The sequence below is a fragment of the Notolepis coatsorum genome, assembly GCF_963971535.1.
Source record: "Notolepis coatsorum genome assembly, chromosome: 18".
Classification (NCBI taxonomy): Eukaryota; Metazoa; Chordata; class Actinopteri; order Aulopiformes; family Paralepididae; genus Notolepis; species Notolepis coatsorum.
The window spans coordinates 44,743,978-44,757,326 of NC_140182.1; the positions used below are offsets into that span (position 1 = coordinate 44,743,978).

General features: G+C 42.8%; 1 protein-coding gene across 2 annotated transcripts in view; it reads right to left on the reverse strand.

The window, feature by feature from the left end:
* fbxl9 (F-box and leucine rich repeat protein) overlaps nt 1–13,349 on the reverse strand; it is a 46,366-nt gene that overhangs the window by 6,775 nt on the left and 26,242 nt on the right. For both annotated transcript variants that reach the window (XM_084334838.1, XM_084334837.1), the window contains exons 4-6: nt 9,717–9,896; nt 8,975–9,280; nt 5,064–5,280 (exon numbers count right to left, since the gene is read on the reverse strand). In XM_084334838.1, coding sequence (XP_084190964.1) covers nt 5,064–5,280; nt 8,975–9,280; nt 9,717–9,896 — 703 coding nt within the window. The remainder of the gene's footprint in view (nt 1–5,063; nt 5,281–8,974; nt 9,281–9,716; nt 9,897–13,349) is intronic.

A 13,349-nucleotide genomic window follows, 5' to 3' on the forward strand; every position in this document is an offset into this window, starting at 1 on the left:
TGCACACATTCATTTAGTTTGAGAGCTATTGAGGGTAAATTAGTTTGAATATGGCCACCAGTGATGTCATCTGGGACCATGAATCCTTGTGTTGTGTTAATTACAGCTCAATGAAATGATAAGGTAGCAGTCCCTAGAAGACGAGGTTGCATTGTTGTTTGGTGAAATGCCCCTTTAAAGGGGAAATATCGTACTATTTGGGCAATTTTACACAATTCCTGTGAGTCTATGCAACATATCTGTACGTAAAAAAAAAAAAAAATGTATTCATTGTTTTGTATTTGCCATCGCTTAATGCGCGAGAGGGCGCTAGAACACCACCGCTTTAATCAATGGGGGGACTGCGAGATTTGCGAGTGCTTAACACTTTAACTGCCGGAAGACGCTTTTAGGCGTCCTTCCCCGCCATGCTCAAGTTGCCGAAGACGCCGTAACTCGTCTTTGATATCAATATTTCAAAAATCTGTGATCGGAATTAGAGCTGCCGCGATTACCGCATTACCGCGGTATCGCTGTTACATCACGCCCACCGCAAGAGTAGGTTGAATACCGCGTCACCGCTGTTTTTTTTTTATAATAATAAAGTAAGAGCTTGCGGCTCTGCAGATATACCCTACTCCTCTATCGAGGTTCCAAGCGACCCTATTGGGTACCAGAAAAGTCATGTGAAACATTGCAGACCACTGATTGGTCAGAAGAGAGACGCGTCACACCTTGGATCGTCTTGCAGTGCTTTTACTTCCTGAATCTCAGCCATTGATCAGAGCTCAGTCACAACACGGCTAATATACGTTAGCTCCCACCGGAGACCGGAGTGGATTACCGACGTACCGTCGCTCCTCAGGGAACGAGGCATAATGATTTTACTGCAACGAAATGTTATAATAAAAGCCCTTCGTTCTATACACTTGTCTGATTGAAAACTTTATTAACAGACCGCAGAATGGGTACAACTCTGCACGCTCTGAGCAAAGAAAGGAACTGAGATATGAATTGAGTAACGCTTGCCTTGCTATGGTCCGGTAAATACGAACGTGTAACTATATAACGTAATGCCACAAAACGAATGCCTTTGTAATCATAAGTAGTAACGTTATAATAATAATAAGAAGAAGAAACGGTCGGGGGGTAACCGGCGCGCGCGCCGCTACCACCCCTGCCCGCGACACAGAGGGGATACTTCGAATCCGTGTTTCACTTTTAACGAATGCGTGCTTGCCGAATCCCAAACAATATTCATGCTGCAAAGTCATCCTCTAAAGATAGACATTTAGACTAGAGGCAGGCTATATGCTATAAAGAGTAGACTACTACTAAAAAAAAATGCATTCAAACTTTTTTTTTTTAATTTTTTGTGTGCGTGCGGTAATACCGCAGCGGTAGGAAATATTTTGCAAATTTGTGCGGTAAGGAAAACAGCAATACCGCGGCAGCTCTAATCGGAATCATATTTCCTTTCCGGGGCCCTGAGACACAAGTGTGATCTCCTCTCAATCCTCTAGCGGTTCAAGACCGCCATCTGGTGGCCGATCGGCAGATCGAAAAAACGGATGTTACCTTTAACCCGGTAGGACTCACTCCATATGGGGTCCGGGCACTCGATAGTGTTAGAGAGACTCAGTCTTCACACAGTGAACATCGATCGCTGCAAATAACTCGAAAAAACAACATGATTTGGACGTATATATTATTATACAACCTGGAAATGGACCGGATATTTCTATATCCCATAATAGGAAAATGTCTGTTCCACGCTCATCGCCCAACGGCGCGAGGAAGATACGGTAAGATTCAGCATTATTTTTCAATGTGTACGATACTAACTGCTATGATGAACATTTGACCCACATTAGATGAATGGTATAACGCTGCCCACGGAATTATAAACGCCCCCTCGGCCATCCGGTCAACATCAGATTACGTGTAGTAACTTCCAGAAGTCCGTCCAGTTGGATTTTTTTATATCGTGCCGATTGCTATCAAACTGTATTTGATCATCAATATAATGCATTTGGGGCTATAAATCACGTTCTGGAGAAAGCTGCAGAAAGAGATGAAAACATACTTATACTTTAGATCATATTTTAGTATGAATATGTGAATGAAAAAGTTTAACGTTCATACACCCTGAACAATACATATAGGACATTGAATGGGCCCTAATAATGGCAATTTAGCAATAGAATTTAAAAAGTTATAGCCCTGCAAAGAAGGGGAACTTCTACATAGACAAATAGAGCTGGCAACCTATGGTATATCATGAATTTAGCCTTAGGCAATCAAAGTGTTAAAATATATCTTAAATTATAGCTATGGGTCTAATACACCCGTCGATTATCAGTGAGTTGCTTCCAGTCAACATGTACAAAACAGATTGAACGGTACATTTCCGTTTTATACCGTTTTGAATATGAGTATAGTTTGTGATTCTTAGTAATTCCAGGAAAAGACGCAATAATAGCCCTTTAGTGGAATACACCTCCGCGGTTCGGGGCATGTGCGTATTGTTCGGTTATAAGTTAATGTTAGCCTCGAGCTATGCTAACGTTACGATAGCCGCAAGCTAACCGTGGAAACGCTCACAGTGAAGTGACTCCACGACACCAGAGTGGGGAAGGGGGGTATATTGACAAGCTTGACAACAGAAGTTCAAAAATAACTGTTTGTGTTCAATAACGAGCCAGGAGACTAGAGGTGTATGTCAACTGTGCCGTGCGTCTGTATTGACATCCTGGTCGCGTGAATACTTTGGGCAGCCGAAGAGTGCTTCCGCGTTGCCGCGATTGGCCAGCGCCCTCCTTCGTGAATACGCGCTCTACGCTCGTTCCGTTCAGGTGCTCGTTTGCGTGCTACGCCGCGCATGAGGCTCCCGCAGGTTAATACGCCGCCCTGGTTAATCACAGAACACGCCATATTAGCAACGCTGGTAATCACCCTGGTTAATCATTTGTAAATAGGAGAAAAAGGAGTTTTTCATGGTTCAAGAGTGGATATATGTTGCAGAACATGCCTGTTAATTACCACGGCTCTTATTTGTAAATAGGAGAAAAAGGAGTTTTTCATTGTTCAAGAGTGGATATATGTTGCAGAACATGCCTGTTAATTACCTTTTAAATATCTGTTATGTGGTTAGGGTATGTATGTTTTTTAAATAAATGCCCAGTGCTTTGTCACCACCTGTCAATCTGTTCTGTTATTCTATGCATAGCAAAACCTATTAATATTACCTATGTGTGGGCGGCTACGTGGCACAGTGGGCAACTGCAAGAATGCTGGAGACTAGGCTCGAACAGGATGCCTCCTGTTCGAGCCCCGCTCCCCTAATTGCTAGTGGGAGCTAACTGGTTAAGTGGCTCTGCTAGCCATCCGAGTGCTAACACTGCTAGCTGCCTGATCTCTGCCAACGACGAAAGGGCCTACCTGGAAGAGGTAGAGAACCTGTCACAGTGGTGTCAGGAGAACTGCCTCTCCCTGAACGTCAGCAAAACAAAAGAGATGATTGTGGACTTCAGGAGGTCGGGGGTCAAGGACTACAGCCCCCTCAGCATCGACGGGGCACCGGTTGAGAGAGTGAACAGTTTCAAGTACCTCGGAGCCCACATATCCGAGGACTTGACATGGACCACACACATTTACAGTGTTGTGAAGAAGGCACGACAACGCCTCTACTTCCTCAGGCGCCTAAGGAAGTTCCAAGTCAGTCAGAAGATCCTTAGGAACTTCTACTCATGTACAATAGAGAGCATCCTGACCGGCAACATCACCTCCTGGTTTGGGAATAGCACTGCACAAGACCGTAGCAGACTACAAAGAGTGACACGTTCAGCCGAACGCACAATTGGAGGGGGGCTTCCCACCCTCCAGAACATTTACAACAAGCGGTGCAAGGGGAAGGCTAAGAGAATTATTAAGGACTCGAGCCACCCGAACAACTGCCTCTTTGAACTGCTGCGGTCAGGCAAGCGATACCGGAGTCTTAAGGCGAGCACAGAAAGACTCAGAAGAAGCTTCTATCCCCAGGCCATCAGGCTGCTAAACGAACAATAATCGCTAAACGAACAATAATCACTATGCAACAACCATCAAATGCACACAGCACACACACCCACACGCACACACTCACTCAAACAAACAACACACTGCAGCACCCACTCTCCACACTTTAGATCACACAAACACACTTACACTTTATATTTATTGATAAAGGATTTGCACTACAACTCGTACACCTACTGTGAATTGTACCTAAATTGCACCTCGTCCCATTTCTCCATTTCTGCCTTGCACTATATAGTATTGTATATTAGTACACTGCACAGTATTGTATATTGTATGGTAACTACGTCTATTCTGCATCGAACATTGTACATATGTCTAAACTGAACACTGTGACCTTTTTTTTTTTTATTACTTCTAATTTTACTATGTTTTTATTTCATACTTATCTTGTCTTGCACAGTCTCTGGAGCGCAACAGTAAGAAGCATTTTGTACAAAAGTATTCTGTACTTCTGTATGACAACTATTAAAGAAACTTGAAACTTGAAACTTGCTAGCCAACCAAGTGCTAACACTGCAACAAATTGAAACTTTGCATATTTCTCGTATGGTGAATGTAATGCGAGCCGCCGCGCTCGACTGGGGCTATTTCAAGGGAACAGAGGGGCTTGTCTCGCTTCGCCAGTTACTGACAAAAATGCGTCAAATTGGTTACTAATGTGAAAGATCGGATCGGGAAAGATCGGTATCGACAGATACTCAAAATCACATGATCGGGATCGGATCGGGAGCAAAAAAAGGCGATCGGGACATCCCTAGTTACAACATCCCTAGTTCCCTGCACTTTTACTGTAAAGCACTTTTGATCTGATCTGTTTATCTGTGTGTGTGTGTGTGTGTGTGTGTGTGTGTGTGTGTGTGTGTGTGTGTGTGTGTGTGTGTGTGTGTGTGTGTGTGTGTTATTAAACTGCTGTACTGTTGCCATTCTTGGCCAGGTCACTCTTGGAAAACGGGTCTAACCCGGTTAAATAAAGGTTGGAAAAAATAAAAAGATCAACAAGTCACCTTTCTCTGTGACCCTCCAGTCGCGGGACATGGAGAGGTGTTTCAGTGTCTTGAGGCCCAGGGCTACGGCCAGCACCGCTCGGCTGGTCAGCTCCGTGCAGGCGCTGAGGTCCAGCCTCTGTAGGCCCGGCTGGTGCTTCACCAGAACCTCCACGGAGTAGTCAGTCAACTCCTTACAGCCGTGCAGACACAGTTCCTCTAGAAACAGACCAGGCACCTGGGGGGGGGGGGGGGGGGGGGGGGGGGCGAGATGTATTAAAGATATTGAGAATGTACTTAGGCTAAAGTGTTTATGTTTTTATTGTTTTTTTTATTACTGTAATGTAATGTAATGTAATGTTGTGAGTTATGTGTTCGGACCCCAGGAAGAATAGTCTTTCACCCATGGATGTAATGGGGATCCATAAAATAAACAAATAAACAAAAAGATGGATGAGTGGCACACAGTAGGGGGTGGATGAGAGAGATGGATACAAGATACAATATACTTTAATGGCACACAACGATGGTGGTAATTGCTTTCGGTACAGCATGTTAGTTAGCACTGGGACATCAACATGAAACATCAATGGGGAGAGTGGGGGAGTGGCACACAGTGATCGAGAGTGATTGAGAGTGAGACCCGTGTGTGGTGGATTAGGGAGCCAGATTGGCTGGATGGTCTCATAATATAGCAATGTCTTGCGTCATTATCTCCCGTCTCTCCCTCACGGACAAATTGAATGGTTGCACCCTCCATCCAATTACATCCTGAATTCACCTGTACTCTTCTACTTTCAATTCCTGCCGCTAAGCTCTTCAAAACCTGCCTGGTTATGTCTCCATGTACCGGCCTTGAGAAAGACTAGTCTTACAGCCTGACATAATATGCCTCAACGTTGCAGTCTCTGAACAGAGTGGACACGACGGGTCCCCATCTACCAACTGTCTTAGGTTCTGTGGTGATGGCAGCACATCATAAGTAGCTCCTATTAGGAATTGTATACGATTGTCCCCCATACTCCACAGGTCCTTCCATCATCTAATCTTCCTCTTCTCTACACTTTCCCAGTTCATCCACTGTCCCTGCTTAGCGTGGGCCACAGCCTTTGTATACCTCACTACTTAAATCAAATCAAATCAAATTTATTTATAAGGCCCGACAACACACGTTAATGTCCCCATGGGCCGTACAGGTCTTCTTTAAACAAGTCAAGAAGAAAACATAACAATAAGTCAAGAACAGAACAAGAACACCATAAGGTCAAACATTTTTAGATGAATGCAAAAAATTAAAATAAAAAATTAATTAAAAAAATTAAAATTAAAATAAATAAATAAAATTAAAATGCTCCACTACCATCTTCCTCCTTTCTGTGGGACCTGCTTTACTCCATACTGGCTTCCCTGAGCTGAGCCCCAGGCCCCCCCCCCAGCCTTGTTGCACCTGGCCTACAATGTCTGTATGCCTAAGAGCTGTCTCTGCTTCCTCTACTGCCTGTCTTGGGCTCCATTTCCTCCCGCTAGTTGGATTTGGGGCCAAATAAATAAATGGGGCCCGAGTTTATTTCCTGTTGCAGTGCTTCACTAATACTATAGCTGACAGAAATCACAGTGGGGTCCAAGCTGTTCCCCTAGCAACAGAATTCTTCCGAAGAGGTCTATAGAAATGTTCACCTGTCCCACAATGCATTATCTAGTGACGTGAAGGGCTACGCATCAGTACAGTTAAGATTGAATCTACAGTATGGTTCTAATTAGGGATGCTTGATATTGGCTTTTTTACCGATACCGATATACCGATATTGTCCAACTCTTAATTGCCGATACCGATAGCAACCGATATCAACCGATACCGATATATGCAGGGTCCCCCCCCCCCCCAAAAACTGAATAATTTCAGGTAATTAACATTACATATATCTTGTCATGGAATTAACACAACATTATGCATACTTTTGACAATAAATAAAATCAGAAATTGTTCTTACTTGCTTGCCTGGGTAAATAAAGGTGAAATAAATGTAAAAAAAAAAAAAAAATGAAAACAGATAGGCCTACCGATAATTTCCGATATCACATTTTAATGCCAATATCGGCGGATAATATCGGTAGGCCGATAATATCGGACATCCCTAGTTCCAATATCTTGACCTACAAAGACTCTTGTAGGGTTCGAGTCAATGTGATCATAAATCACAAAAGCTAAAGTTAAAAGGATGTGTATCAGTGACAATCAAACCGTAAACAACACTATTAACACTTTCAGAGCCCAAGCTTAATCTTGATTTACCGGTTGAATGCCCACCATCCACTTCAATGTTAGCGTTAATAACGCCTAATCTATGTTTTAAATTGTGTCTAATCTGCCCGTCGCTTATCAATGACTCGTTTTCCAGTCAACATTGTCGAAGCGGATTGTTTTTTTATCGGTTAATTTTCGTTTTATAGCATTTTGAAAAGCCCTCGTTTTCAAGGAAAATATAAATATTCCATGATAATCGCCCTTTACTGGAATATTCTAGAATACACAAAAACGTTGTCATTTTTCGGCCTATTTATGAATCGTTTTCAAATAAACGCTAGATTATCGATAGTATATGTGTATGTATGCACACTATATAGGCGATCTGAAAAATCGATTCTCTGATTTCCTCAAAGTGATCGCCCACACACACACACACACATAGGGCGAACGCTGAGATCTCAGCGAATACAACTCTGATTATCCCAAGACTTGTAAAATAGATTCCTTACCTCAGATCAGATGTTCTCCAAAAAGATCATTCCAATTCCTGATCGCCATTCCAAAAATCGATCACTACTGTCTACTATCGATTGGCTACTGTGAATATATATTCCAGGCTGATTCCCGTCCCGCGATCACTGCCATGTTCATCATACGGCTTGCCTGCTCACGGAGCCAGCTGGCCCCGCCCCGCCTCTACATATCACTGATCCCAGGTCAGTCTAAGCGACTGACGTGCAGTTTTCAGGGATAGACGATAGGGGGCGCTTTTTTCCATTCTGAGCTGCTGATGGGGCTGGTATACCAACGGGAGACTCGGTTGATGAAATATGAATTCAGATCGCTAATAAAAAAATAAAACGATAATTGTCGTCTTGGGCATTCAGGGGGGGGGGCTGATAAGACGACAACACACGTCTGTGGCATTCAAAGTGTTAAGATGTTAGATCCTAATGTGAAAAACTATGCGATTTAATCTTCTATACCTGCCTTGACTTTGTCTATTTAGCCCCAGTCTATTTTATGCTACTTTTATGCCTAATTTTCTGCACTTTATGCATTGCTCTTGATCAATTTTGTGCTCATTTTATGTATATGTATTTTTTACTACTGTGAAGCACTTTGAGCTGCAATTCTTTTTTTTCTTTCACTTTTTCTCCTATTTTTCTTGTATTGTTCCTCCCATCCCAATTTAGTCGTTATGCCAATTCCCCCCTCCCCTTCCTGGCTGTTGCACGCATTTGCCCCCTACTTGCCGGTCTAGGGAGCCCTGAAGTCTATCACATGCTTCCTCCGATACATAGGAGACAGCCAGCAGCCTCTTTTCACCTGGCAGCGAGGACTCTCATTGGGCGAGTGTAACACGTGGGAGGGCACACTACCTCACCCAGATCCCTTCCTCGCTGTGCAGGTGCCTTGACCGACCTGTAGGAGTCGCTGTTTACAACGACCAGATTACCACCCACCGGCTTCCCTCCCGCTGACACTGCCAATTGTGTCAGTATGACGACCGGCCAAGCCGGAGGCACCGCTGACAGCTGGATTCAATACCAGTGTCTCTGCGGTGGTAGACAGACGCTTAGTCCGCTGTGCTACCCGGCCGCCCTTTGAGCTGCAATTCTTGTATGAAAGGCTATACAAATAAAGTTAATTATTATTACAAAGACTTTCTGTCCGAGCTCACCTGTGCGACGGTGCGCAGCGACTCCGGGGTGATGGACGTCCTGCTGAGATCCAGGGCTCTGAGGGTGGAGCTCTGCTCGGTTAGCAGCCTGCGGAGGTTCCTCAGGGACAGCAACGCAGACGAGTCCTGGCCCGCGCCCACCGGACAGCCCCGGTACGGGTCGAACTCGAAGGCAATGTGGCACCCGGCTAGGGAGAGGTAGCGGAGACGCGGGGTGCAGCCGGTCAGCCGGTTGAAGGTGAGGTCCGAGAGGTAACGCAGGTCCGACAGGTCCAGCTCCTCCAACCCCGACAGAGCAGACCGCACCTGGTGACGGGGAGGAGCCGGTGACCATGTAGCAGCACAATACCACCGTACAAGAACCAAGGACCATGTAGCAGCACAATACCACCGTACAAGAACCAAGGACCATGTAGAAGCACAATACCACCGTACAAGAACCAAGGACCATGTAGCAGCACAATACCACCGTACAAGAACCAAGGACCATGTAGCAGCACAATACCACCGTACAAGAACCAAGGACCATGTAGAAGCACAATACCACCGTACAAGAACCAAGGACCATGTAGCAGCACAATACCACCGTACAAGAACCAAGGACCATGTAGAAGCACAATACCACCGTAAAACAAGGCTCTAATCTATTCTATTGTGATTTATTTTAATAGATGAAGGGTCCTAGACACAGAGAGCCCATGTCCAAGACTCACAGATGGAACAAGAGAGAGAGACTGTCTACCTGCTGTCTGTGCTCTCCTTTGGAGAGGAAAGCTCCAGACATGAAGAGGCTGTCCAGGCCCCTCAGCTCCAGCCTACGAAGGGACGTGAGGTGGGGGAGGAGGGCCAGGAGAGAGGCCTCTGTCACACTGCTGCCCGGCAGGGCCAAACTGTCCAGGCTGGACCCCAGAGACCTGCCTATCTGCAATAGGGGAGGGAGAGACAACGCAGACTACATGGTTATATAATAGAACTCCTTGGGTCGTCATATACAGGCAGACTGGTCTACATGATCCAACCTAGGACCCAGAGTCAGTGCCACTGAGGAGAGGATAAGAGAGAGAGAAAAAAGGGAGGAGATGAGATGATGATCATAAGACAAAGACAACCTTTATATGTAAGATTGGCATCCTGTGGCGGTGAGAGGTAACTGCTCAGTGTATTACAGACAAACATGCAGAAGAGAAAATGACAACATTTAGCGAGGTGACTCTGGGCACTGTTTTTGTTTTTCATTTGCGTCGTTCAAATGAATGCTCTAGAAATGAGACTGTAGCCTTTTTATGTAGTTCTAATAAGTAAATCATGCATTTTCTTAGAGAGAAAGAGGTAGAACGGTAGAGAGATAGAGATAGAGAGGGGTAGAGAGATAGAGAGAAAGAGAGGGGTAGAGAGAGGTAGAGATATAGATAGAAAGGAGAGGGGGAGAGAGGTAGAGAGATAGAAGGAGAGGGGTAGATAGCAGGGTAGAGAGAGGTAGAGATAGAAGTAGAGAGAAAGAGATAGAGAAAGAGAGGTAGAGAGATAGAGAGAAAGAGGTAGGTAGAGAGAGATTTTATAAATGTTTTAGTTTGTCTTTACATTTTCTATAGTATATTTGATTATAAAGTTGTAATGTGACTGTTCACACATTTCTTCATTCTAGTAGGACTATATTTTAATTGTACATAACTTTTAATACGTTTTGATTGCTTTGCCTACTTTGATTGTTTTATTTGTTCTAACGCTGGCTTTGACAATGTAAATGTGTGTTTCCCATGTCAATAAAGTCCCCTTTGAATTTAATTTAATTGAGAGGAGATAGAGATATAGAAGAGAGAGGGGTAGAGAGGTAGAGATAGAGAGAAGGGTAGAGGGATAGAGGGGTAGAGAGAGCAGTAGAGAGAGATATATAGATAGAGATAGAGGTGGAGAGAGATACTGTAGATAGAGATAGAAAGAGGTAGAGAGAGATAGAAAGAGATACTGTAGATAGAGAGATGTATATATATAGAGAAAGAGAGGTAGAGATAGAGAGATACTGTAGAAAGAGAGGGGTAGTGAGCGGTAGAGAGATATATATAGAGATAGAGAGAGAGAAAGAGGTAGAGAGATACTGTAGATAGAGAAATAGAAAGAGATAGATAGATAGAGGTAGAGAGAGATAGAAAGAGGGGTAGAAAAAGGTAGAGATAGAGAAAGAAGTAGGGATAGAGAGAGCGATATATAGAGATATACATATTGCAACATTAGCTTCCAGTTTGCATCTTGTTATCATCTGTTGCAATATGATTGACTGACAATTCACTCCCTTCCTCCTATTCTCGCTCAGGGACAACAAAGTGAATCCAATTTTATCGGCGACAGACCGGACTTTGACATGGTCTCCCTTGGCAACGCAAACACATTTCACTTGAGTGAATCGGGCCGTCCACCTGAGACAACGGCAGGGGAAACGCTGAGCCAGGATGTGGTGACAGTATATACACACACGTGGGTCTTTGAGATGTCTTCTACAACATGCTTGTGCCTTTTTGCTATATTTGTATACTCCACCCTTACTGGACTATATACTTGTATGTACAATCAAAACTCTTCATACAGTTATAATTCACTGATCACACTTTTTGCACATTACTGCTCAATTGCACAGCCCTGTTAAATATTCCATACCACTGTATTGTTATTTTTATTCTAATTTGTCAGCCCTGGCCTATTTTATTTTATAATTCTATTCTATTCTATTTGTGCTTCTATTTTTATTTAACTTATATTCCATTTTATTTTATTCTACCGTAAAATGTACCAAATCAAATTCCTTGTATGTGTAAACTACTTGGCAATAAAAAGACCTTTCTGATTATGATTCGTACAAACTCTCTGTCTTTGTATTTCGCCTTTGTATATCGCCTTCTGCGAGTGTGTTTAAAGAGCCCCCCCAACCGATAACCCTCAGACGGATGGCAATCGCATGGCCTACTTTGACCACAGACTTCACCGGTTTGTTTGCCCAACGTGACCAAAGAGTGACACCATGGCAAAGGCTTCTGTAGCCGAGACACGTAGTTCATTTGAAACATCTTAGTCAAACAAAGATACAGGCTGTTTAATTCAGTGAATACATCTTAGTCAAACAAATACAGGCTGTTTAATTCAGTGAATACATTTTAGTCAAACAGAGATACAGGCTGTTTAATTCAGTGAATACATCTTAGTCACACAGAGATAAGGGCTGTTTAATTCAGTGAATACATCTTAGTCAAACAGAGATAAAGGCTGTTTAATTAATTCAGTGAATACATCTTAGTCAAACAGAGAGATACAGGCAGTTTAATTCAGTGAATAGATCTTAGTCAAACAGAGATAAAGGCTGTTTAATTCAGTGATAACATCTTAGTCAAACAAAGATACAGGCTGTTTAATTCAGTGAATACATCTTAGTCAAACAGAGATAAAGGCTGTTTAATTAAGTGAATACATCTTAGTCAAACAGAGATAAAGGCTGTTTAATTCAGTGAATACATCTTAGACAAACAGATATAAAGGCTGTTTAATTCAGTGAATACATCTTAGTCAAACAGAGATAAAGGCTGTTTAATTCAGTGATAACATCTTAGTCAAACAGAGATAAGGGCTGTTTAATTCAGTGAATACATCTTAGTCAAACAGAGATAAAGGCTGTTTAATTAAGTGAATACATCTTAGTCAAACAGAGATAAAGGCTGTTTAATTCAGTGAATACATCTTAGACAAACAGATATAAAGGCTGTTTAATTCAGTGAATACACAAGTGCATTGGACATAGAAGGAGTAGGTGAGAAATCGAGAAGCACAAGTGACGTTACCAGGGAGACCCAACAAGCCCCTCTAAACCATTTATTTACACATATTGTCGATGGTATTATGTGTTAATAGTATCATGGTCAATCATACGTTAAGCATTGTACATGCTGCAACATACAGTAATGTCAGTATACAGTTGATCTTTTTTAGTATTTATTGTTTTTTTTTTTTATAACTCTTTATTTTTGTTCATTTTCCTCTTTTTTCTTTCCAAAGTCACTTTTTCACATAATTTTCACATAAACATTCTCCATTTCCTTTTCACAGTCACTTTTTCACATTTTCAGTTAGAAACTTTTCTTTTGCATTATTTGCATAGCAACTTTTCCCATGTTTGCATAGATGTCTTACCCATTTTTCTCAGGATTCATTCTTATTATTATTATATATATATTTTTTATAACTCTTCCTTTTTAACTTTTAAGCATTATACAGAACAGTAGTAATATGACAACTACCACCACAGGACAGACAAGACTCACAGGACAGGACAGTGTTGTATGGTGGGGGGGAGAGCTGTATTTGCTCTTGGTGTGTCGGGTCTGTTTTGATT